At 35.8% G+C, this 26,831-nt stretch overlaps 4 protein-coding genes across 7 annotated transcripts; 2 read left to right on the forward strand and 2 right to left on the reverse strand.

Moving 5' to 3' along the window:
• Positions 1–5,821: 5,821 nt before the first annotated feature.
• Positions 5,822–8,276, reverse strand: LOC121804919 (amino acid permease 3-like). The gene is made up of 6 exons (XM_042204628.1): positions 7,987–8,276; positions 7,515–7,748; positions 7,327–7,420; positions 7,022–7,236; positions 6,806–6,945; positions 5,822–6,718 (listed from the first exon to the last, which is right to left on the reverse strand). Exons 1-6 carry the CDS (start codon positions 8,093–8,095, stop codon positions 6,056–6,058), a joined length of 1,455 nt encoding a protein of 484 aa, XP_042060562.1. The 5' UTR covers positions 8,096–8,276; the 3' UTR covers positions 5,822–6,055.
• Positions 8,277–14,852: 6,576 nt separating this feature from the next.
• Positions 14,853–16,942, forward strand: LOC121804920 (pentatricopeptide repeat-containing protein At1g77405-like). Of its 2 annotated transcripts, none has more exons than XM_042204629.1 (2): positions 14,853–16,520; positions 16,690–16,942. In XM_042204629.1, exon 1 carries the CDS (start codon positions 14,921–14,923, stop codon positions 16,295–16,297), a length of 1,377 nt encoding a protein of 458 aa, XP_042060563.1. In that variant the 5' UTR covers positions 14,853–14,920; the 3' UTR covers positions 16,298–16,520; positions 16,690–16,942. The 2 variants fall into 2 exon arrangements, with proteins under 2 accessions (XP_042060563.1, XP_042060564.1); XM_042204630.1 differs by having other exon boundaries at positions 14,853–16,502.
• Positions 16,943–17,398: 456 nt separating this feature from the next.
• On the forward strand, positions 17,399–19,765 carry LOC121802205. Of its 2 annotated transcripts, XM_042201804.1 has the most exons (6): positions 17,399–17,611; positions 17,719–17,790; positions 17,849–17,979; positions 18,844–18,922; positions 19,015–19,098; positions 19,187–19,765. In XM_042201804.1, exons 3-6 carry the CDS (start codon positions 17,851–17,853, stop codon positions 19,558–19,560), a joined length of 666 nt encoding a protein of 221 aa, XP_042057738.1. In that variant the 5' UTR covers positions 17,399–17,611; positions 17,719–17,790; positions 17,849–17,850; the 3' UTR covers positions 19,561–19,765. The 2 variants fall into 2 exon arrangements, with proteins under 2 accessions (XP_042057738.1, XP_042057737.1); XM_042201803.1 differs by lacking the exon at positions 17,719–17,790 and having other exon boundaries at positions 17,401–17,611.
• A 245-nt stretch (positions 19,766–20,010) lies between these two features.
• Positions 20,011–25,645, reverse strand: LOC121805319 (SWI/SNF complex subunit SWI3C-like). Of its 2 annotated transcripts, XM_042205127.1 has the most exons (8): positions 25,400–25,645; positions 24,310–24,885; positions 23,042–23,577; positions 22,373–22,724; positions 22,215–22,288; positions 21,551–21,656; positions 21,295–21,458; positions 20,011–20,879 (listed from the first exon to the last, which is right to left on the reverse strand). In XM_042205127.1, exons 1-8 carry the CDS (start codon positions 25,413–25,415, stop codon positions 20,397–20,399), a joined length of 2,307 nt encoding a protein of 768 aa, XP_042061061.1. In that variant the 5' UTR covers positions 25,416–25,645; the 3' UTR covers positions 20,011–20,396. The 2 variants fall into 2 exon arrangements, with proteins under 2 accessions (XP_042061061.1, XP_042061060.1); XM_042205126.1 differs by lacking the exon at positions 25,400–25,645 and having other exon boundaries at positions 24,310–24,904.
• Between the last annotated feature and the right edge of the window lie 1,186 nt (positions 25,646–26,831).

Here is a 26,831-nt window from a genome sequence, read left to right on the forward strand (position 1 = left end):
GAAACAAAAATAAACGACGGAAGCATCGTCACAGCCTCTTCGTAATATCGCAAAACCCTAGACCCATACCCGGATTCGAAACCCGAACAGGATCTCAAGTAACCAGCAACATCTCTCTCTCTTTCTCTCTGCGTGTAAACACATACACACACACATTATTATTATTTTATTTGTTTTTATTTTCGAGTAAGGGCTGTTCGTTGCGGAACGGAAGAATCATCGGCGGGCGGAGAAGGGCAACCACCCTCGAAGAAATCCAGTCTCTCCGCCGCCTCATTCTTCGTTTCTGAGCTAAAATGGATCTGTGAAATTGGTGGAATTGTTCTCTGCTGTTTATATATGTGGTGTGAATTTCCGTATTTACCCTTGCTTAGGCTGAACAGTTCGCGGATGTTAATTGGGCTGGACTGGACTGGGCTGGGCTGAAGCAATAAATAAAGCCCAGATATATTGAATATTTAATTGCTACGTCTTCTAATTTTCTGAATATAACTAACTTGAAATAAATACTTTCATCACTATGATTTTTCACAAGAAGTGTGATAGCTAATGATTTTTCAGAAATGTAATTAGTGCATAGTTAAACCAATTGATTAAGACAGAAATAAATCTGTGATCACTCTCAAAATGGGTGTGATGTATATACATAAACATAAGCCTCCTGCAATGAATCAACAACCAAAACACCAAAAAACATTGAAACCCCAAATTCAATGAAAAAGAAATTTAGCTTATTAGAATAGCACTGTTAACTACCACTGTACCACACAAGATGATCAAAGACACAACAAGTAGACTTGGATAACAATTAACAACGAGTCAAAAGTATTGGGAAGATGCAACCCAGTATAAAATAATTTACTATAGAATAAAATATACTTATTAAATCTAGTACTCTAAAAATTAAATGCAACCGAGTATTCTTTACTGGCAAATTCGAAAGAAATTATTATCAAAGAAAGATGATTGTTTAGCATAAGTGTATCCGATTAAATTCTTTCTTGACCAATGTTAGATGTTTGACCACCTTCATATATTGATGTGTTCGATAGACCTATCAAGTAGGTGAGTTAATTAATCTATATTGAAAACTCAATTAGAGCATCTCCAAACCCATCAAATCAAGGAAAGAAAAAACCAAACCTTTTCAACAAGAAAATGCATTCTTTCACATTACACACAAAAGTGAAATAAGAAAGTGGCCAAATCTTGAAGTGGAAAACTACAAACAGCAATTCTTTACAACTAATGGAGTGAAAAATCAAATCTTGAAACAATAGAGGCATTTAATGAGAAACAATTAGAAGAACAAACCAATTACACAAATGCAATACAGACACAAATGCATATGGGATTTGAGAGTAGTCTTAAAATATACATCATGCAAAATTTGAACGGCCCAGATTGAAGCAAAATTTGATCAAGTCGAACGCACATGTAAAATTCAAGAGTTTCAGATCACAACTCCTAACGTTTCACACTCATGCAGGAGCAGCTTCGGAGAGAGAAATTTACCTTCCCTACAAATAACAAGAAGAGAAAAGGGAAAAGAAAAGATTCTGCATTTTCTTGAAAACCAAACACGCAGTGGTGTGTGTGTGTGTGTGTGTGTGAGAGAGAGAGAGAAAGAGAGGCTACATACGAAAGAGCAGAGGTTTGAAGAAGAAGAAGATGTTCGTTTTCCTGCCATATTATCGCCGTAGTGTTTTTTTATTAGGGCATGAGGAATCATAATCACTCCACCCACCAAAAATTAAGGTATGTAGCCGTATTAGAACTTTTATTTATAGTTTTCCTTATTTGAAAAATATGGATTCCATTAAAATATACTCCTACGCCTTCCCTCCACGATTTCAAGAAATATAGTGGAAAGTGAGTCATACTTTTATATACTGTATCAGTCCTAATAAATGTGAAATATTTAGTTTTCGACACATGATTTTATACAATGTTGTTTTGTGAATTAATGAAAATAGAGACAAAGTAGAGATGACGTTATTTCTATTTTAGAGAATGTTTCATTTTTATGGGACAATTCATAAAAGAAAACGTTTCATTTTTAATAAGACAAATGGAATATAAGTTTTAGAGCATCTCCAATAAGCACGGACGTCAAATAGCCTTCACACTGTCACATCATCAGCACTACAATTCTCCTGCCACATCAGCTTGCCACATCAACTGGACATCAAATAGCCATCAAATAGCCTTCACACTACCTATCCACATCACTAATAACAATTATATAATTTAATTTACACTTGTATCAACATACGGAATTTAATTTACGAGACAAATACGGAAAATTCGAATAATAATATTAAAATTTAAAAAGTACATTACTTTTAAAAAAAGTACAATAATATAAAAAAGTACAAAAATTAAAAAGTACATTAATTTAAAAAGTAAAACAAAATCACTCATCGCCGCCGTCCTCGTCTCCGTCGTCGCCCAGCGCTTCTTCACCGTCGTCGCCGCCGCCTCCGTCGCCACCCTCGTCTCCGTCGTCGCCCAGCGCTTTTTTTCGAAAAACAAAAAAAAAATTTTAATCCGACGCTGGTTTGGCGCCGATCCGGGACGCACAATGGCGCCCGTGAGGATCGGCGTCGGAACCGGCGTCAGCGCGGGAATCGGCATGGCGACGCCGATTTTGACGCCGATTTCGCCCACGCCGGTTCCAATGGTTCGGCGTCAAACCGGCGTGGGCGAAAAATCGGCTTCGCGGTGGAGACGCCGGTTATTGGAGATGCTCTTATCAATTATGATAATTAACGTAATTCATCCTATTGCCCTTGAATTGTTCACCCGTCTATTTTAATTATTATTTACTAAATTCATTACTACAATTTATAAAATACAAACTAATAAATATAAAATACAAACTAATACATTTTAGATTATTTTTATTCATAAAACTTCAAGATAAATCAGTTATCTATATTACAAAAACGGCCTTAAGTATCCACTTATGTTAGTTTATTCACATAAAAGTGAAAAACTTATAATGTCATTTATTAATAATATGGTCAATCCCAACTCGTTTACCAAGTGAGACTGAAATAGACATGGGTAGGTAATTATCTATGACTTGTTTGTAGTATTTCTTTTCTTGTTTAACCACCCTTTCCTTTTTATTATTAGTAGTTTTTGGTTATGTTTCTTTCGCATGTATTGATTATAGTATTTATGTACTTTTATATTAATCCACTACTATTTTCTTTTCATTAATTTTTTATTATGTTTGTTTCGCCTCTATCGATTATATTTCTTTCATTTTAAAATCATATTGCTTGGATTTAATATCTTTTCTTAATTATAAATACTCTTTGATTCTTGCATTCCGCCTCGTATTTGTGTTTGAACTTCTTGCATTGCATAGGTACGCATCATATTCGTATTGTGTTTGAAATTCTTGCATTGCATAGGTACGCATCATATTGTGTTTTCTTGAATATTGATTTCAGTGTGACTTTTTTATATCTTTGTTGCATTACATTACAATGTTTTTTTGGACAAAATTCGAATTTGGGGTGGAAAACCTTGTCTGCGTTTTACATGTATATATATATTCTTGTGCCAGTATATATTAGTTGAAACTCATAATTCAGTTGTTGGAATATAAGATATATGTTGAATGAGTAATTTAATTTGGAGGAAATATTTGAGATGTCAATGGAGGGAATAAATGGGAAATGGTTTAGGAGAGATGACATGGGAAACTAAGAAACTCTTTATTTCTCAAACCTAGTTTGTTACAAATGATACAACTCTCCTCTATTTATAGGCATCCCTTAGTAATTCTAGAATTCTCTACTCCACTCTTTAATATTCAATATCTAGATTTTTCTCTATAAAAATATAGATATTTACTAGATAATATCTACCTTCCAGGGAATTCGATAAGTAGATATTTCTAATAAAATATCTAGATACTACTACTTAATTATAGAGAATTGTATATAATATCTAGATATTTATCATATGTAGATAATTCTACTATAAAAATCAAGTTTAATTATTTTTTATTTTAACCTCAGTGTGATGAGGTCATTTATGTGCAAGGGTGACCTGAGTTTGATCTTAGCTTCATCAAGTTGTGTTTTTTATGTAAGGGTTTTTATAATATACTCTCTTCGTCCCGACCTAAGCGAGATGTTTTTATTTTGGCACAGGAATTTAGGTAGTGGTGTTTAGTAAATTAAATTATTAAGAGTAAAGTAAGAGAGAGCGAAAAGTAAGAAAGAGAAAAAAAGAAAAAAGTAAGACAGATGATAAAGTAAGAAAGAAAAAGAGAAAATAAAGTAGGAGAGAGAAAAAAGCAAGAAAGAGAAAGAGAGAATGAAGTAAGAGGTAGAAAAAAGTAAGAGAGAGAAGTGAGTTGATTGTTGCCAAAAAAGGAATCGTCTCACTTGGGTTGAGACGTACCAAAAAGGAAAACATCTCACTTAGGCTGAGACAGAGGAAGTAAAAAGTTAGTTTTATTGGTTCGAACCCAGTGCACTAGGTGCCACGAAATCTTTTCGCCAACTGACCTGCACTGACGATAGTTTTTATAGTAGCGCAAACATATACACAATAGAGTGATATTGTGTTTTTTTAAATATTGATTTCAAATGTGTTTTAATTCGAATGTAAATCTAGTAACTATTATGTTTAGCTAATTTATTTTATCTCATTGACCTTTTACCTGGGAAAGGAAAAATTGATTTTTTTTTGAAATATTGCAAAAAATATAATTTTGCTTTATTAAATAGAGTATATCATTCTTTGAAATTTTCCTTTTCTTCATTAAATGGAATATAATATCATTCTTTGCAATTTCGTCCGTTTTGTTGGTGAAAATTTTTCTAAATGGGTTTGCTGGTGAAATTTTTTCTAAATGACGCATAGTGTTGTAAACTTAATTTTATTGTATTTAAGGCAAAAAAAAATTATACACATTTCCTGGAAGAATATAATTAGTGATGAGTTAGCCCTCGTCTGTAAAGGATTCCGTGGTAACCGATCCAAAATTTTATAATTATGGCATTTGGCCCCATGTCTCTAAAGCTGTTGTTGCGAATGTTCATTCAAAGAAGACATATGAGAGACTTTTTCAGAGAAAGAACTCAGAAAAGTAACTATGTCATACAATAATATTAATTATTTTTTCTATAATTTTTTTTTCATAGATGTATAAAATTTACATGAATGTAATATTGGCGATGTGGCCTAATCTAAAAATACCAAATTGTGAGAAGCATCCCTCCAAAACTTGGAATATCAGTGGAGAAAACATGTTCTTCCATGGGGAATGGAGGCGCCTATAAACCTATATTATGGGAAAGACACTTTTCATGGTGTTTGTGAAGGTCCATGATATACACATCCATCAAAGATTAATTATCTAGAAACTTCCATCACTTGTCATCATCGAATTTCCTAGGAGTTGTTGTATGGAAAATACAGTTTCTAGGAAAAATGAATATGTTCGTTGATCGGATTAATATACATTTTTAAGATACAATTCATCTCAACCTCTTTAAAAATTTGAATCTTGACCCGTTGCTTTTAACTATAAGATATGACTTCACTCTAATTTTAGTGTTTTCCCTATAGTCTTCATGAAATATTATAGATAATGTGCTCCATTGATTTTCAGCATACAAGATTTACTACCAAAATCATCCTAATAAATGTAAATGTAGGTCTGATCAACTCATTAATTTGGATGAATAATCTCTTTCCCATAAATTTCTTTGATAATAAAAGAGAAAAAAAAGGAACAAATCTTGTGCCACAACCTAATAATTCAATTCACAGCCTATAACAAGAGAACTCATTCATAAAAAAAGTCTCTTGACTTTGAGGAATTTCATTAAGTAACAATACATAGTATATCACCTATAAATTAGATGAAATTACACTTCAAAATATTAGTACTACATATGTATGGACCCTTAACTCCCCCTTCTCTGTCACACAAGGGAGCTAAAAACAACCCATTTTTGGGTTCAATTTACTGAAAAATAACTAATCTTGCAACTCCTCATATCTTAGAATCAAACCAATGATCTCAATAGCTAGTCTTGAAAGGCTTATAAACTTTGAGATCAGAAACAACTCCAGCAACTGAGCCAGCAGCAGCAGCAATAGATATGATCAAACAAGTCCCACTCAACATCTGCAAACAGATCCATCTTGAGCTCCACTTAGGAATCTTGTGGCTACTGATATACATCTCGACCGGGAAGAAGACCGTGAGGGGCCAGAACCCCAACGCACCGATCAACCCCACAACATCATTGAAGAACGGCATGATCATGGAGATCACGGTCGTTGTCACCACGAACACGGTCCTCCACACGAGCCTGAACAGGTTGAGCTTGAAGGGGCTCTTTAGGCCCGGGACTGGGACCGGGATCTCCTTGTTTATAACGGAAAACGTGCTCTCTGGGAGGTGTTCTTGTGCGACTTTCTCAACAAAGGCGAATAAGGGCTGGCAGAAGACCTGGTAGGCGCCAACGAGGTGGATGATTATGGCTGCGTTGGCGATGTCCAGGAGCCAGTAGGGGTTGTAGAATCCGAAGCCGGTGAGGAGGTTGCCCGGGGACATGTCACCGAAGGCTGCGTAGCCGAAGCAGCCGCAGAGCATGTAGAAGATGGTGGTGACAGATACACTTATCATGGAGGCCTTCTTCATTGTCTTGTACTCAGATGGTGGGGATTTGATTGTGTCCTATCATGAATAAACAATGTTTTGTAAGATTATTACATCATAGTATGATTTAAGTAATACAAGAGGTTTCTTTTTCAAGAAATGCACCTGAATTTCAATGAGAATCATTGAGTAAGAATAGGCAAAAGCCATTGCTCCAAGTGCTTGGAAGCTTCTCCAAACCTTCTCCATTTCTGTGACTTCACCAATGCTTATTCCTGTGAGGCTTCCTCTGATTTGCCCGTTTTCTAGAAACACACACAACAAACACATACTGTCAAGAATCAAGAATCAAGAATTGGAGATGGAAATTAGTATACATACCAGCAACTTTGGAGATTCCAAGGCCTAAGCCAATGAGGGAGTAAGTGAAGGACATGACAGCAGCAACAATAGAGAGCCACCAAATCTCATCAAAATTGGGGATTTGTGAGAGAACCACTTGCAACACACCAAATGCAATCATGTAAGAATTGCTAGAGACTTTGCAAGGATCTTCATGCCCTTTTGTGTGGAAGCAATTTGACCTCTCAATAGCCCTATTCCACATTCCAAACATTTCAACAAACACATCCAAACACTAACATATCCAATAATCTCAAACACACACACAAATACACAAAACTCACATCATGCTTATGGAAGCAGCAATGGTGTAGCCAATAGCAGTCCCAAAGAGATTCAAGTACTGAACTGCCCCACATAGCTTAACATGCACCCCACCTGAAAATCCCACATAAAATTACTCCCAAACTCACATTTTTAGCCAAAATTACCACATTTCCACAAATTTTCCAAACATTTCAAGAACACAAACCTAGGTTGGACCTAACAGCATCCATGTAAGTATAGTTCCTCTTGCCGGTGTCGGGGTCGCCGGTGCGGTAGCACGAGGCGAGAAGGGTGGAAGCGTAGTACGTGACAAAGGAGAACATGAAGAGCATTGCGGGGCCCGCAATCCATCCCAATTGAGCAGTGGCCCAAGCCAGAGACAGAACTCCCGATCCGATCACGGCGGTTATGATGTGTGAAGTAGCCGTGAAAACGGTTCCTATACATATATATGTCAACAAAAGTTAGCCATCGAGGAAAAAACCGACAGAGACGGCATAAAATTGAATATTTTAGGAGGGAAGTGAGAAATGATATAAAAATTGAATCTTTTTATGAGGGAAGTGAGAAATGATATAAAAATTGAATCTTTTTAGGAGGCAAGTGAGAAATGATACAAAAATTGAATCTTTTTAAGGTGGGAGTGAGAAATGAGATGTCTTTGTTTGTGGGATTACCAGTTCGTTTGGGGCGGCCGTCGTCGTCGTAGAGCTTGGTGGCGCCGCCGTGGGGGACATCGATTGAGATGTCGAAGATTTGGTTGTTATGATGGTATGATTCCCCCATTTTCGTGTGGTTGGGAAACAGCACGAATGAGGAATGGGATTATGAAGAGAGTTTAGTGTGTGAAACGAGTGAAGACAATGTTTCGAGTTTTCCGAGGATTCTGTAAGAACAGAACTCAACTATCACAGTCTCTCTCTTTCTCAATGTAATTGAAATTGATGGTATTGATTGTTGATGAATCTGGCATTGTGTTGGTTGGTATTTATAGGATAAATTGTTGGTCGAAACGCGTGTGTGGCACATTCTTGAGAGAGAGAGAGAGATTGGGTGATGTGGCACAGTGGAGCACATTGGCTGAGGATTCATTGGAGTAATCAATTAAATTGGCACAAATGTTTATAAAGTTGGCATCTTAATTGCTATGTGAAAATTGAAATTAAATTTTGGGGAAAATTGAATTAAATTCTTAAATCGTCTCATTCAATACAACCAGAATCTTCATTTAATATGACCAAATTCATAACAGTACTAGTACAATATTTTAACTGAAGTTGTTGAATGTTTTAAATTGAGATCAAAAATATTTAAATACTATTTTTATAAAAAAAAATATAGAAATAAGACATCTTAGTTGGAGCAAATTTAAAATACTTGTTACTTGAATTTAGTGACTACTTAGTATAAATGGTGAATTTGCAGCTCGTCGCAAACATTACTGATTCTTAAAAATGGTGATCGTTGGAGCTCTCGTGGAAAATAATTTCTCAATTATACAATGCAAACTAAGTTTTAATTTAGGAGTAAAGCAAAAAAAAAAAAGTAAAAGTAATACTCCGTATATATCTAGTTAAAAGCAATTAGTAGATATACGTAGTTGGCAAAAGTTTTCGTATTAATTATATTCATTAAAGGCTCGTTTACTAATAACTATGAATGAAAAAGTTTGAAAAATACATAGTACTACTACACTTTTATATCCAAATAAGGCGTTTGCTAGGAAAAAAAAAACAAAGTTCGTTTATAAAATTGTAGATAAACGTAGTTGGTAAAAGCTCTTTTATTCCAATTCACAAAGTCTCTAAGCTTCAAATATCGGTACATTTTTTTTGCTAATATATTGTTTTCTAAATATTAAGCTCAATTCGTAGCAGGAAAGTGGATGAGCAATGTCTAAAACTGTACAAGCTTCAATTTAAGTGAAAAAAAAAATCACGCATACTTAGAAGCAAGAAGAAGTCAACCAACTACTTAAATAAAGATAAGAAAACCCAAATAACAAAAAAGATTATGTATTCATTAGTTGATAATGTAATTTTAGTTTGTTCTCAAACTTAAATTAATAGATGTTCCTCGAGCAACACATTTATAAGAGTTATATTTTAGATAAATGGAATTAATGAATTATAGAAGTGACATTGTGATTTCATTTGAATAAAGTAAGTCAACAATTTTATAGGAGTAGTAGTGAGTGGCATTGGCACTCGTATCACAAGTGGCACTAACTAATATGAAACACGTGTTTTATTCAAAGATGAAACGTGTGCCCTCTTTACCTGCAAAGAGTAGTTGAATCAGATATTTTTTGAGCTATAGTTAAATTAGATATTTTTGTTATAGTTAAATTAGATATTTTAGACATTCCTATTTGATAGTAGCCTGAATGAAGCATATTGAGCTTCCAAAAATGAGAAATGAGAGGTATCAAAATTGGGGTGAAAATATTAGGGGTAGTTTGGTCATTTTATAAATGTTGTAAGGGATATAATAAGAAAAAGAAGAGAAAAATGTATATAATCGAAAATTCCTTATTCTGAAAAAATCGTATACCACGATCTCATATTCCGAAAAATTGAAAAATTTAATCCCAAATTTGGAAAGATTAACGAATTTAATCCATTTTTTAATGAAATCTCTCATATTTTGTCACGACCTTCCTTAATCTAGTAAGTAGTAATGTGTGTTTGGTATATAGTTGTTCAAGCAAATAGGGAAATATAAAAGGAAAAAAAATTACTATAGTTTGTAATTATATAATGATTATGACTCTATGAATAATTTCGGTATGAATTCCAATTAATTGCCAATCGACAATTCATTTATTTATTCTAGGTTTAGAATATAATCCAAAATTGGTTGACATTAGCATATTCCATTTATTATAGCATAAATAAATAAATAAATAAATAAATAAATAAATAAATAAATACATTTGCCGTTATTGTATGGACATTTAACAAGTATCCTATTCTGTCATGTATGATTCCCTAACTATGAGAAAAGAAGGTTAGTAGTACATGCATAAAGACGATTACTCCTTTGTTGACAATATAATTATATATGCTTTTTAAAAATATATTTGCTATTTTCACTTTATATAAACCCTCTTATATCCTTGTATGTAGGCATTCAAGACAATTATGATATGATAAGTCATGCCAAAATTTTGCACTTTAGGTCAAACTAAGTTAGACATTAAGTTACGTCAACATTAAAATCTTAAATAATCACAAATTTCTAAAAAGTAAATACTTTAATAGTTTACAAACAAATTTTAAAACTAGTATGTCAACTAAAATTCGGCGAAAATTAAAAAATTTACAGACAAATACTCGTATATATACGTACACAGATATAGGTCAAATAAAAATATGTAATATTGCGTACTTTAATAATAAGAATATGTTAATCAACGAACAAATATAATACTCCCCCGTCCCTGAACATTTGTCACTTATTTCTTTTTTCGACCGTCCATAAAATTTTGTTACCTTTCACTTTCACTCTCCATTTTTAGTAGTGGACCTCACATTCCACTAACTCGTTCATACTCACATTTTATTATGAAACTAGTATATAAAAGTAAGACCCAAATGCCACTAACTTTTTCAACTCATTTTCTATTACTCTCTCCGTCCGCCATTAGGAGTCTCATTTATGAGCGGCACGAGTTTTAAGAAATGTTAAGAAAAGTAGGTGGAAAAAAATTAGTGGAATAGGGGTCTCACTTGTATATATTAGTTTCAAATGAAATGTGAGTGAAATGAGTTAGTGGAAGACTTGACCCTATTACCATTTATGGTAAAAGTGAATCGGGACTCCTATTCGCTGACGGACTAAAATGGAAAAACGGGACTCCTATTTGCGGACGGAGGAGGGAATACTACATTTCTTAAAACTCGTGCCGGGTTGAATGGTGCCAAATTATTACGGACGGAGGGAGTGTTTTATAGGATTCTTCAATAATAAGCAAAGATCGAAATTGATCTATTCGACTACTATAATATTTATTGATCGAAGATCGAAATTGATCTATTCGACTACTATAATATTGATTGATCGTTAAGGATATCATTATTCAATATTCTCGAAAAGTAGCCAAATTCAACTTCATCTTCGATTTTATGTTCCTTCTTTACTAGAAGTACTAGTATATATTTTTAACATTTAATTTATTTATTATTTTTCAATGGATTTTTTTTTTCATATCACGAACTTTTAACTTTATACCTATATTAGTCGGCTAATATGTTGCCAACTTTTCTTACTCGAAATGATTCATGGAATCTAACTCCTTGGTTGAAAGAAATTCTATCTTATAATGGTATTTTAGACCTTTCGAGATGCCAAAGCAAATAAATTAATGTTTATGATGCCTAAGTGGAAGAAGCATTCTTTCTAGTGTTAACCTATGAATTTGGAGATAGCATAACTTTTCCACTTAACTATTCTAAAGTAATATTATTTTTAGCAAAGGAATTATTAAAGATCACGAGAATATACCAACTTATTAAATGAATTAGGTAAAGTTATTGATTTTAAGATAAAAAAGCATTTTACCTAATCATGGTAGATTGAAAGATATTTCACTTTTTTTCCGATGGGTTGGTATTTTCTGTTACATATGTATTTTTATAATGAAATGTAGTTTAGTTATATGGGGTATGAATTTTTAATTAATCAGTTAAGCGGTTATACATATAGATGTATTTGGTCTCAAATTACATTGAAAATTATGTTTAGTACTTAGTTTCTAGAGAAAAATGGTTAAACCGGTGCGTCTAATTATATCCATGTAACCTTTTTTTTGGATAGTTTCCAATTTAATTATATGTATTTTTTGGATAGTTATTTGAATAGATTAATAATAATGGGATTAAACTATTTGAATTGTATGGACGTGATTAAATTATTGGAATTTTCAATAATAAAAATTCACACTTTTTTTGCAAGTTGCTACCTTAATAGTTTATCGCACCCATCTTAATTCTAAAATGTGTGGGTGTCATTGATCTCATATTATGATCCACAAACAATTTAACATGCGCGATGAATAATCAAACTAATACTATAATCCAATAACGAAAGAGATTAAATTATTGGAATTTTCAGTTAAAAAACTTCACACTTTTTTGCAAGTTGTAACCTTAATGCTTTGCAATTATCACTTGAGATTAGCATCTAAAAAGGTGATCACTGCGTGATTCTTTTTTATTAACTATTCTTGAACATATAAATAAATAGGCTATTTGGCACCTAAACATGTTTCTCATGTCTGTCGAAGTGGAGTACTAATTATTATATCACCACATGTTTCAAAATAAATTTAAGATAAATGATAGTGGGACTAAATTATTTGATTTTGTATGAATGTGATTAGCATATTACCTAAGAATTAAGATTCATATGTATCGTTAGATTTCCTAGATTTTGTCAGCTAGAGATTAATAATAAATTAATAACTCCAAGTAATGTGAAACACTTACTTACCCAGTTACCCACTTCCATCAGTTATAAAGAGAGATTATGATAGTTTATCCTCCCACGTTCTTCCCATCAATGGATTTTTCTTTGAAGATTTTGTTTACTATTATTGTTAGTGGTTAAATGGTAGCGTCAATTAGTCACAACTGTGCTGTTGGTCTAGGGTTGTTTTTTTCGTTTCTTGGTTGTTGGGTGTGTTTGTTGATGTGTTTTATTGGTGGTTTGTCGAGTAGCTCTTGAGCTGTCGTTTTGACGGTTTCTCTTGTTTGAGTTTTGGTCACTGTACATGTCTACTCGCGTTTTTCAGCTTGAGCCTTTTATATGTATAAAAAAAATCAATCAATCACAACTTTATTTCTTACCACAATCAATTAATCATACAAACAATTAAAACAAATGAATTCACTAATGAGTTGTTTGATGGTACTTGAATCTAGCACCCTAATTAGTTTTTTCACTTTATCAATTTATTTTGATTTTAATAATTTTTTTATTTAAAGTTATTAATTATATAAATTATACTCCATCCGTCCCACAAGAATATGCAATCTTTATTTTTTAGTCAGTCCCACAAGAATGTGCACTTTCTAATTTTGGGAACTTTTTTCTCCCTAATGAGGTGAGACTCATTCTCCCCTAACAATACTTTATTTACATTTTCTCTCTACCTCTCTATTACTTTACCAATTTTGCATTAAACCTGTGCCGAACCCAAAGTGCATATTCTTTGTAGACGGAGGGAGTATAAAAACTGAAGTTCGATTAATACATATTCAATAATTTGAAGTTATATAGAAAGCAATAAAATTAGAAAGAAATACACGAACACCGTTTTTGTTAAAGTGATGCTCCCTTTATCCCATGTTAACTACGATTTTCTTTTGGTCAAGACTAGAAAATTAAGAAAGTAATGATAGGAAGGAAAAAATAAATTAATTTTTTCCAAAAGGAAATGATATACTTTGGAATGTTATAGTTCAAAATACTCCCTCCATCCACTACACATTCACGATTTAAAATTAAATTTTTGACAAAAGAGAACCATATACTACTAATTTGGATTTACACTCACATTTAATTGTAATACTACTAATTTATTTATAAAAGTGAAATTTATCCTCTAAAATTTGCAACCAATTTTTTAAAATTTGGTATAAAGTTAAATAAGATTTTAAATGGTGGGTGAAAGTGAAGGAAGAATATATTTTTTCATAGCAAGACGAGGAATGAATAGAAAAAGGAAAAGGAGAGCAGTGATACAAAATTCTTGGAGCATTGGACGGTCAATACGTGTTGAAATTCTGGGCCCACAAAGTCAAATCTTATTTCTAGTGTAAAGTCCATGTCTATTTTGACCAAGTTGTACGGCCATTCGCTGCACGTGTTTTCAGTTGAGGAGCTTTGACTGCAGGTCAAATGTATATTGGTAACTGAATAGTCTCTATATTGGTAACTAAATTGGACAAATCACTTCTCGATCAAACATAATTCAATTTCTAAAACACGAGTGTTATCTTAAATACAATTTGAGTGATTAGAGAGTTTATCAAAATGTATATTGGTTCTCTATAACTAAATCAGATCAAATAATACATCAGTTCTCGATCAAACATAATTCCATTTTAAAAACATTGCGTGTTACTTCGAATGTGGTTTGAGTTATTAGAGCACTCATGATGGCGGCTAGCGCTTGCTGAGGAAAGCCGTGGAGGCATCGGGGCCCGCCATTGGGTCGAGTCAGGCTCACGACTCATTGGTCGTGCTTGCTGAAGAAAGCCGTGGAGGCATCTGGGCCGTTGGGTCGAGTCATGCTCACGACTCATGCAACGCCATTTTCCTTTCGTCACCCGGCCGGATTCAAAGTATGAGACCCATGTACAATATGTATAGCTATAAAAGAACAACAAAAATGTCAAGACCCATGAGAACTACTCCTTATAAAATTACCTATATCAGGCCATTATGAAATTAAGAAATATGGTGGGTCGTTACAAAAATGGGCATAAACTTAGATTGTATTATAAATAGCCCAATCAAATAAAATGGCCCAAACGAAAATAACAAAGAAAAGTTAAAACAAATGCAGATGTAATAAACCACTCTTTTCACCAGCTATTCCTCTTCATGTCCACACCGCCGCTTCGCCGCCGCTTCTCAACCCAATCCAGCCACCTAGCCGGCCAAGTGCTGGCGGCTATAATCCAAAACAAACCCTTCATCACTCCCCCTTCACCCCACCACCACAATTGGACTTCAGAAACAGTAATTCAAGTCCTAAGATCAATCCCATTATACCTCTTCCAATCCCCAAGATCAATCGGCCGCCAAAACACCTTCCGCCACCGATCCCCTCTCCGGCAAAGAAACCTCCGGCAAGAAACAATCAAATTCCAAAGAGGGGCTCTCGTTCTCGGCCCGGCAGCTCACAGGGACCCAAAAAGATTGAATCTTGGCCTCGAAAAAGCACTCGATTTCTACTATTGGGTGGAGACCTATTCTGGGTTTCAACACGATGAGCGAACTTGCAGGGAAATGGCTCTCGTTTTGGCGAAAGGTAATCGAATGAATTTACTTTGGGATTTCTTGAAAAACATGTCGGGAAGGTATAAAAGTTTCAATCTTGTTACCACTGTGACCATGACTTGCTTAATCAAGGCTTTGGGAGAGGAGGGTTTGGTGAATGAGGCAATGTCTGCGTTTTATCGAATGAAGCAGTTTCATTGCAAGCCTGATGTTTATGCTTACAACAATGCGATTTATGCACTTTGTAGAGTAGGGTTTTTCAAGAAAGCTAGATTCTTGTTCGGGCAAATGGAGCTCCCGGGGTTTAGATGCCCGCCCGATGTGTTTACTTACACGGTTTTGATTAGTTCGTATTGTAGGTATGCAATGGAGACGGGTTCTAGGAAGGCCATTAGGAGGCGGGTGTGGGAGGCGAATCACTTGTTTAGGTTGATGATCTTTAAGGGCTTTGTGCCGGATGTGGTGACGTATAACTGCTTGATTAATGGCTGCTGCAAGACGAATAGGATAGGGAGGGCGTTGGAGTTGTTCGAGGATATGGAGGGGAGGGGGTGTGTGCCTAATCGGATTACTTATAACTCGTTCATTAGGTACTATAGCGCCGTGAATGAGGTTAATAGGGGTATTGAGATGTTGAGGGGGATGCAGGGGAGGGGTCATGGTGGTCGAAGCTCGAGTTCTTATACGCCTATTATTCACACGCTTTGTGAGGTGGGGAGATTGGGGGAGGCAGTGGAGTTTCTGGTGGAGTTGGTAGAGGGGGGATCTGTTCCGAGGGAATATACTTATAGATTAGTTTGTGATGCGTTGGATTCAGCCGGGAAGATGAATTTGTTGGATGAGAAAGTGCGTAGGTGCATTGAGGGTGGGATTGGAAACCGGATTAGACAAGCAATGAAGGTGAAACCGAGTATGAGAGTAGACGAGAACTTGGGGACTAAGTCGACTTCCACGGAAGATGCTGAGGAGTGGAGTTAGTTAAGGGGAGATCAGTTCCGAGAGAGTTTACTTATCCGGGAAGATGGATTTGGTGCATTGAGAGTGGGATTGAGAGCCGGATTTGACAAGCAATGAAGGTGAAACTGAGTATGAGAGTAGACGAGAACTTGGGGACTAAGTCGACTTCCATCGAAGATGGTGAGGAGCGGAGATAGTGGCTATGCCGTTCGCGATTCACCCCACGGTACCTTCTTCACTGAAGGTGATAATTTGGTCTTGAGATTTTTTGCAATGGTTTGATGAATATTTGGATTAATTCAGAATGAGCTTTGGATATTTGTGCTAAATATCTTTATTTCTATTTCTCAAAGTGATGCTGAGTGATTCAACTGAGATACATCAGCTTTAAACATTTGCTGTGGTTTTTGCAGGTGAAAAGTGGAAAGAGTTGTCCAAGTCTAAGGGCATCCGCAACTAAGCACGGGGGGCGTGCTTAGGTGCTAAGCACGCGGCACCCACACACACATGCATGCTTGAGCGAGGATTTTACTAATTGAGGAATGGAGTACATTGTTTTTATTTCTGATTTTTTTAATAATGTATTTTAAAATTTTGAATTATGTATTTATTTTTAATATGTTATTTTTAGTTATTTCGTTCAATAAAAATAGTCTTTCCGAAAAATGGCTAAATACCTCCGTTTTAAAATTTTGAATTATGTATTTATTTTGTTAGTATTTATTCTACATAAAATTCAATAAATAAAAATTCATAGATTTCAATTATTACCGCTTTAATAAACCAAACTAAGTATATTGCTTCTTCAATTATGTTATGCACGTATTTTTAAAAATATTTGTGTTCATCTAACATCTAGTTAAAGTTATAAAATTAAATCTTTTAATATTATTATTTAAACTTCAGCATCGATTTTAATAATAGTGTTATTTTAATAAATTTTAAACTAGGGTATTCTATTTTAATTATAAAATGACCAATATTTTAAATTTTAGACATTACGTATAAATAAGTTTTTTATAAGATCGACCTAGCCTAGTAAAACACAAAAATAAAAATATTAAACCTACAGTATAATAGTATTTCCAAAATACCCCATTTTTAAGAAAAGAAAAGAAAAGTATTTATATTCCAAAAACCCTTTCTCCCTCTCCTCACCCTTTTCTTTCCGACGCCTCCAACTGTATATCACCGCCGCCCCCTGCCGTGAGATATTTACTAAAATTATCAGCCCAAAGCCCATTTGACACCTACAAATAAAAACCTAAAAAAAAGCTCTCTTCTTCATTCTTCTTCTTCGCGTAGCAAACAACATCTTCCTTCTCCATCAATCAGGTATATCTCATTCTCTATTCAACACTGCTACTCCATCTTTGGGGTAGCGCTGTTCGAAAACGCAAATAAAAGGACATTTTGGGATGGGTTTTGGTGTATGGTTGCAGGTGTTTTCAACTGCAAAATTGGGTTTTTGGGCACTTGGAGATGCCCTCAGGAAGTTTATGCTTTATGCTTATGTATGCTGTATTGTGGTTATTTTTGTGTGAATTCGTTATGTGATGTGCTCTTCTGCAGATATGGATGATGCTGTTGACACAAGTTACCGTCCAGGTCCAGATTTTGTGGACGATGACAGGGAACCTTTGATTAATCTCGACTCCTCGGACTCGACTGAGCTATGGCTCATTCAGTTGCCTCTTGATCAGGTATTGTTGTGCATTCTGTGTACCAATTGATGGAAAACTAAGATTTTTTATAGTAGGAGTAACATATTGTGTCAGCCACCTGAATTGTTGCTGACTTTGCAATTGTAATCTGGAATTGGCTCAACTAGTTGCGTGTTTTGGTGCTAGCTGCACTTCTGATCTCTCACTGTGCTTTGTTGCTATGGGCTTCTTGATATCAATCAATCCCCCCCTTTTTTTCCTGCAGAGTTTGCTATAGTTTGGGTCTTTGGTTTGTTAAGAGTTTTGTTCAAGCTAGAGTCTTTAATGGAGTCTTATAAATAGGGCTTTGTTCCGTACTTTGAATTGTCGAGAAATATTAGTCGAGTCCAGTGATTTGCTGTGAAGGATTATGTGGAGGTTGCTTTTAGTTTGTTATTTAATTTCGGTTCGGTTATATTATACTATCAATTTAGTTTTGATCATTATCTGTTCTAGGTTCATTTTCTTGCTGTTTTCTGTTCTTTGCTCCATTCGATTAAGTTTCCAGCAGTCTGCCGCATTGTTCTCTAACACAATCCAATCACCTCTGGCCCTCTAGACCTAGCTGCTACCAAAGCTCCAACTCATGCTAAAAACCTGTTTGAGTGTTGTAGAAGTTTTTGAAGATAAAATCATTAAATATAAGAATTAAGAAGAAAGGATTATTGCTCCTTCATTATCTTTTCAATTAGGAGTCCTTTCTATTTTTATAGTAGTACTGGAGTTATACAGTTTTTTTTAGATAAATGAAGAAGCTAAAAAGGAAACGACTGAATTTCCATCTTTTGTTTTACTATTTCTAAAATCAATTCAAAGAAGTGAGTTTATACTTACACCTGTTTGATTTATTTATTTTCATTTCAGAATCTGGAATTCGATGGGCAACAAGTGTCCCTTAAACTTCAGGGTGATGGAAGTATAGGCTCCTTCGAGAGTTCATCTGGTAATTTTTGAGATCTTGTTGTATCTTGCTGTATCGAGTCACTAGTAGTTTCTGTGTGTTTGCTATATTTCATATTGAAAATCTGTTGGCAGGAAAATCATATGAAATGTATAGCACGAAATCCCAAGGTCCAAAGGAAACAGTCTTTCTGTCTTCAGGATCAGAGGCGAAAATTGGTATATATTCTAAAAGCTCATGTTGGTAGAATTTGTAGCTATAGTATGCAGTGATTGGTTCATATCCTTGTATTTTGCATAACAACAGCTGGGAAGATCTCCAGGCACGTTTCACTGATTCACTACCCCGACCCTAGTGAAGTGCAAAAACGCAGTATGTTGAACATTAGTCTGTCTCAGCGGTCTTCCATGACTACCTCATCTTTGTCTGGTCGTCGTTTGGCCACTCCTAGTCGGAGTACGAAGACTAGAAACTCTCTAGGAATGAGCGGCTATTCAACTCCAAGTAGCAGAACCAAGAGTACAGTTACTGGATCAGGGGAGCCTCCAAAGTCTTCAAAGAGAAAACGTGTGGATTCAGCTCAAGATTCAGGAAAAAACAACAGCGCTGTTACCTCTATTGATTCTGTGCAGCACTCTCAGGAAACAAAGTCGAAAAAGAAAAGAAAAACTGAAAGGTGAACTGCAAGATACTGATCAGTGCATTTGATTCGAAATGAGAGCATTCTCGAATAAGGACTTTAGAGTGGCCAGATTTGTGTGGTTGTTCGAATTTAAATTCTGTATTCCTTTCATCAGTTGGTATTTGTATCCCCTTATGAACTTAATGAATTATGTAGAAAATTTGAGAGTTCAATTAGTATTACTGGATTCGTTTATTACTTAAGTTTAGTTTTATTTTATTTTCTGTTGCATAATTTTGTATTTTGTGCATTTATTATATCCATTGTAGTTATCTCCCAAGTTTTTTTTTCTGAAAAATGAGAATTATATACTGTTTTGCATTGATATGTTAACTGCTCCAATTTTTCAATAGTTGCACTTTAGCAAATACTATGTCAAACAATTATGAACCACCAAAGATAGTAAACTTATAAAAACTCAGATAATGAGGGATATAAAATTACAAAATTTAAAAATTAAAACCCATCAAATGCAATTTCATTGATTCATGGTATCCTGCAACATAATCTGTACAGCTGAATAGTACATTCCTAAAATCCCACTTTCTTTCCTCGTCTAATTAGTGATGGTCACAATCAAATTAGTTGAAATTTCAAGTCTTTTTTCATATCCAAGCAGTTGATCCATTCTCTGTAGAGGAAGTCAGGTGGTCTGCACATCCAAGCTGTATACAGGTTAGCCCCGCTCCATTCCGGGCATGCACGTCTAGATAAAATCAAATGTTCAAAGGAAACGTCGTTCTTTCTCCACTTTCAACTCTTTTGCAACAGTACACCTAAGCTCAAGATGACCCAACTCCAAGCACATATTTATATGTAGTAATCATGCTCCGGCTAACCTAAACCAGATTTAGTCCCGGATAGTGGTCTGAGCATAGGATGGCTGAGAGAAGGCTGAGAATTGGATGCTGGGTTGAACATGGCATTAGGGGCTGAAGAAGATGGATGTATAGCTGAAAGGGGCAGCCTGGGACCAAGGCCATACATTCCCTGTTGTTGATGCTGATGTTGCTGTTGCTGCATCAGGGGCATGTGGGGGTGGATGGGTTGGGTATTTCCGTATCCAGAAACGAAAGGTTGATGGGAGCCTTGAACGTGCTGCTGCCTACTATTTCCTGCAGAATTGTTCATAGCAGCATTACTGACACCCGGTAGTCCCATTGGCCGTTGCACCCCAGCAGAACCAAACTGTCCCGACATCATGAGGCCGCATTCAGCAGCAATCCTCTGCCTTGTCCTTTCCATCTGCTCACATTCTCTCATTAGCAAGGTTTCAATTTCTGCAAACTGCTTCAACTTTAGCTCCAATCTCTTCAACTGAAAGAACAATCAATGCAGTACCACATGTCAGCATAAATTGCATCATGAGACATCAATAGACTGAATCCGTGATAGAAGTGCAAATTTCAGATCCTATCACGGTCATAAATATGAAAGTAATGAAGAAGAAGGACTGGCCAGAATATAGAAAATATTGTGGCAGGAATAGAAGTTAATCAGAAGTAAGACGAAAGAAGCAGTTTCAAGTGAGAATCCACAACCTGATCTACTTGTGCTACTTTTAAAAGCAATGGAAGCAGGAAATTAGGGTGAAATTTGGGCAGGAATTACAATTAAGTTGAGCACATAGAGCAACTAAAGTCCTACCAAGCAAAACAATCCACATAAACATAACCAAAGCATTCAGAAAAACCAACCATAAGATTCTACATAATCATTACAGGGCCAGTACCTGATGGTTTATGATATTAGCAGATAGCCGCTGGATTTCACGCTCTTCATGATCAGCAAAAAGTTTTGATTTCATGGCTGCTGCATCAAGACCATCTTCGGCCGCAGAGATCACTTTTTCAGCAGATAGTGTAGCACCTTCAGCATCATGCTGGCTCAAAGGACCTTCACGGAATTAAATTCGGTAGAAATATTAATAGGAGAAATCAAAGGCCAACGAAAGATTAGCTACACCTTTTTTATTAGAATAATCATACCTCCAGCATGCCCTTCCTTGCCACTCTCCGTAGACAATGAACCCAAAGATGCATGGGCACAGGCTGCAGCCACTCTTGGCCCCAATGCAGAAGCAATAAACGCCACCTACAAAAAAAACATCAGATTGCTTACAAGGACATGCTTAAACAAGCCAGTATGCAGAAGAAATTCTGAGCATCTTATGACATACTTAGAACACATCTACATGAGCATAAGGATGAAAGGTGGAGCTTCAGACAGGACAGTGCATAGCTGTGATACTTCCGGAAACAAGTTTAGGTAGATTTTAGAAGTTTTCATTACCATCACATGAAAATCTCGACAAAATTTCAGTTCTTAATGCTTTCAGTTTTCATTAAGAGTTTCACTATTAGGTCCTTAAGAAATAAATGTAATTCCAACAATCAGGAACCTCCAAGATGTGCAAGGAAAAGATAACAAAATGACAATATTTTTTTAGAGAAACAAGAGAGATATGATAAAAAAAAATTCTGTCATTTAAATAAGCCCAAAATGGTTTTGGCAAATAGACACTAAAACGATTAGGAGAATATAAAAACCCACACATGCAGTAAAAAAGGCAGAGGTGATAAGGCAGGAACGGACACAATAACCATACCATAAAAGAAATATAAAAAACAAGTATAACTTTATGAGCAATACCAGAGACATGACCGGGTTCCCAGAGCTTGAGAAAGGAAATTTATTTTCAGTGTCCTCTCCTTCCAAGCAGGTACCTGTGCAAAAAGTTATTGCCCAACTTAATTCATAGAACTCCATCTTATATGTGCAGAAAACATAACTTAGACATTGATCCCAACCATTTGAATTTGGCTCTGATCTCCCATGACCATCATGATTGCTAAAACTCGATGAACCAGATGTGCTTGGAACATCAATATTGTCCAGTGGAGCACCATCCAGAGGAAGACGGACAAAATGGAGAATGCACTGTGCTTTTGACTTGGAGCCAACATGCTCGGCAATTTTATTCCAGTTTTCACTATAAAGCTGCATTCCCTCAAGCAGCAGCAATGTTTCCTGGTCAGACCAACTATCCCCATCCAGATCTCCATAATCTTTCGTGTAATTCTCTTTCATAAAATCAAGGCTAGAGTGACCAGCAACGAATCCACCCTCTTGATAGCAATCCAAACAGAGTCTCACATCAACCTGTCAAGATCAAGTGTCAGCAACACACAAGACTGATCACCTTCCTGCTGTCTAGAAACAATGAATCTTTTTGTTTCCATATTGTCAAGTACAGTTTCCCATAATTATATGTTAAGCTACAAACAATTACACAAATTATCCCTACTAGTAAAGTTTTAATGTGGTGGCATGAATTTTCTCACACAAAATCACGGTTACAGTACCATGGGCATAATGCTATATGGAATGGCAGGACACTGAAAATAAGGGAAAGAGCACAGCATTTAATATTTAAGCAATGTGTATGACATGCCAACAGCAAAAGATAACACATTTACCTCCTTCTGTGACTGGTAGTACACTGCAGAAATAGGTCGTGAGCAACAGTTGCATTGGTGCTCGGATAATTGCTCTCTTATAGCACTGTCAAAGTCGGATTCCTCTTCCTGCTGATGTGCAAGTTCTGGATAAACATCAGTTGCCTTCAGCCTACATTTTGGCTTATCAAACTTGATTAAGCTATCTATAGATTTCAAAGCAGCTAAAGGCACGCGAAGTTCATTATTTGAGTCCACAGACAAGTAAGCTCCCTCCTTTGGGGCCTCATGCTTAGGAGGAGTTGCACAATAGTTGATAATCCCCCAATGATCCAGGAACCTCACAATTCGAGTTAAGTCCTCATTATCAATACCAGCTACTAGGCCCTGGCAGTTAGCCACTGCTAGGTGCTTTTCAGGGTTTTCCATATACTTCGCAACAATGAAATTCCGACACTCCATGTACTTTTCAGGTGTATGTTCTGCGGATTTCCCAGAAAAGAAATGTGGAACCACTTGTCTTTCCAATCTATGCACTGAACTTGGTGAAAACCATTCTGTTTAAAATTAATGGCATTAAAACAAAGAATCAGAAATTAGATACAGTCCCTTATAAGAAAACATCGATTAATGCAGGATGAATAATGACTTATACACATACATAAGCTATTCCAGCAAAGCAGATTGAGAAAGCTTTCTATATGTAGAGTGACATATTGAAACTACACCATATGATTTTAAATGAACATAAAACTACTAACTAAGCTAATTAACTTCCATAAAAGCAGAATAGCCTAGTTACAATTAGTAACCAGAATGAACATATGAGAACAGTTTTCCCAAATCATGCTCGACAAAAGTGATTTTTTTTAAAAAGGCAAATTTTGGGGATTTATTTAAACAATTTGAATATTAAGCACCAGTACCATCATATCTGAAGATGTGCATGTCCCATATTGATTTAACCAAACTATCTTAAAGCATATAAACTAGAAGAGACGACCAACAAATTCTTGTTGAAACATGAAATTATGTTCGGTTCAGATAGCTGAGTACTTCACTTAAACCTTAAACCATAAACCATAAACCATAAACCCAACGAAACTGCTGAATACCTAAAGCAAACTTGAATGCTAAAATCTTTTTTGAACAAACTTCATTAATGTAAACAATCCAATTAATCAGTAAGAACTGGAACTCTTTCATAATGAATTAACTTGGGGATATTAATTGCAGGCATAATAATGGAATAAACTCAAGTTAATACAATGAATACACACACAACCAACCTGAATGTACTGGCACAACATGAACACGACCTGCACTCCCGAGCCTTTTAGTAACACCAGAGCCTGCAACTATCCTAGGTGGTGTGATCACATACGAACCACCCCCACTACCACTTGCAGTCTCCTCTGAGGGAACCCCTAAAAGAGCTGGATTGTCTCGAGGCACTGCAGAAAGTGCCTGCAGCTGCCCATAAGAAATATTCTCCAACACTGGCACTCCACTCTGCCCTTGGGCTCTGGTATCCCCAAATCTCGAAGCCCTCTCATATTCCAAAATTCGAAAGACAGATGAGTGGGGCCTATATATCTCCCTCTTGATCGCAACTGGAAACTCACATAACTTCAGTCCACCAGCAACCAACTTTTCATCCCCTTTCTCTCCTATTATCTGGGCTGTCCTATCAGAATTAGGAATTTGCGGATCGTCTTCACTTTCCAGATGGTTCTGCGGGGGATCCAGATCTGGGTCATCATCGTCATCATTATCGTCAAGTATGTCATCATCCTGCTCTTTCTGCTTGGACTTACGCGCCACTGAGTTATCCCTTTTCCGCTTCCTCCACCTTGCTCTTGCTTCTAAACAAGATGCAACCATAAAGGGAAAAAGAATAAGAAAATAGAATGGCACTCATTTTTACAGGATTCACAAGTATAGCAATGGCTAAAAATAAAACCTTTTCAAATCCTGACAATTTCATTTCATGATTAAATCCTGATCGTGAATGAAAATCTCAAATTTCACCTTCCTAACATAAATCCCGCACGAATTGTGGACATTTTCATGAGCAACGTTTATTTTTAGTAAATAAACAAAAGTAAAAAAACCTAATTTTGCTAGCAACACATAAAAAAGGGCAATTGCATTCCACAGACGCACATAACATCCTACAGCTTCACCAATAATTTCAAGTAGCTAAACTTCAATTTCACAAAAAGGTCACGGGCACAGAAAACGTGAACGGGGGTTTACAAAATTTCACAAACCCGCTAACCAATCGACGCTGAAAACTTAATAGACACATCAATCTGAAGTCCCCTGCAACAAATCGGCGCAAATTCAGGTAGAATTTTGGAGTTTATAAAGAGTTACCTGAGGAAGCTGGCATTGCTCAAGAGAAAAATTGGGGGAGAGATTTATGGGGGGGTTTGAGGTTTAAGGGAAGGGCAAGAGATTTGTGGGGTCTCTGTGATTGGTGAGGTGGAGAGCTGAGATTGTGGTGTGCGAGTGTGTGTTGGTGCGTGAGAGAGAAAGAGAGAGGGGGGAGAATGGTGAGGAAATTGTAGTGCTTTCTCTCTCTAAAAACTGTAGTATGCTTTGGGGGTGAAGCAGCTTCTATTTTGGGGGAAATGTTTTTGTTTTCATTTGGTATTTATTTTTATTTTATAATTACTGCAACAGCTGTGTTGCAATCTTTATTATAATTAACTAGAGGGGTCTGTAGTGTGGGGAATTTTCATTTTGGTCCCTGGATTTTTCTTTGTTTTCAACTAGATATCTCTATGCATGTAAAACCACTTTGGTCTACATTTTTAAATTTTGAATGATATATACAGTATACTATTATGATTTATGAAGTTATCAATCAATCTCATTTGATCAAATTTAGGGGAAAATTGAAGTTGAGGTGACATATGGAAAAGTCTACATAAAGCGTTGGTCAGACAACAACATGGAAGGACGAAATGTAGATCAGAGAGATAAGAGCATCCGCAGCGGTGGCGGTTGGCGCCACCGCCGTCCGTGCCAGCGGCAAGGCGAAGGACCGCCACCGCTGCAACCGCGCCGCTGGCACGGCGCTGCTCGATGTATCGAGCACGTCCGTGCCAGCGGACGCACACGTGGCGGTCTCCCATTCGCCAACGGCATAGCCGTTGGTTTCAAACATTTTTTTATTTTTTTTTAAAAAAAAATCGGATTTTTATTAAAAAAATCGATAAAAAATAAAAAAAAAAATTCACTTCCCCAAAAAATTATATCCGTTTATAACCGTTTTTCCCCACTTTTTAATTTTTTTTTTATTTTTTTACCCCAAAAATACACACTTTCATCTATAAATACCCTCAATTTCACTCCAAAAAATTCACACTTTCACTACACAATTCTCATCATCAATCTCTCATATCCATTTTCATCTTCCTCTCACACCCTACAACACCACTATGTCCGGTAACGACGACAACCCAAGCGGCTCTCCAAAAACAATTGGGGTTGGTGCCGCCGGATGCGTAGTCTTCCTCGGGTTATATTAGCCAATAATTATGTAATTTTTAATTTTTAGGAGTTTAATTATGTAATTTTTAATTTTTAGTATTTTAATTATGTAATTTTTAATTTTAGGATTTTAATTATGTCTTTTTATTTTATTTGTAATTTGTTATTTTTATTGTGGTTTTTTTAATGAATTTTAGTATTATGAAAATGTTTTTGTGTAATTGAATTTTATATTAATTGTGCTCGTCCTTGCGGAAGAGCACAGTTGTGGGTGTTGTGCTCTTGCCAGAGAGCAGACATGAATAGTACC

Source organism: Salvia splendens, chromosome 5 (genome assembly GCF_004379255.2).
Source record: "Salvia splendens isolate huo1 chromosome 5, SspV2, whole genome shotgun sequence".
NCBI lineage: Eukaryota > Viridiplantae > Streptophyta > Magnoliopsida > Lamiales > Lamiaceae > Salvia > Salvia splendens.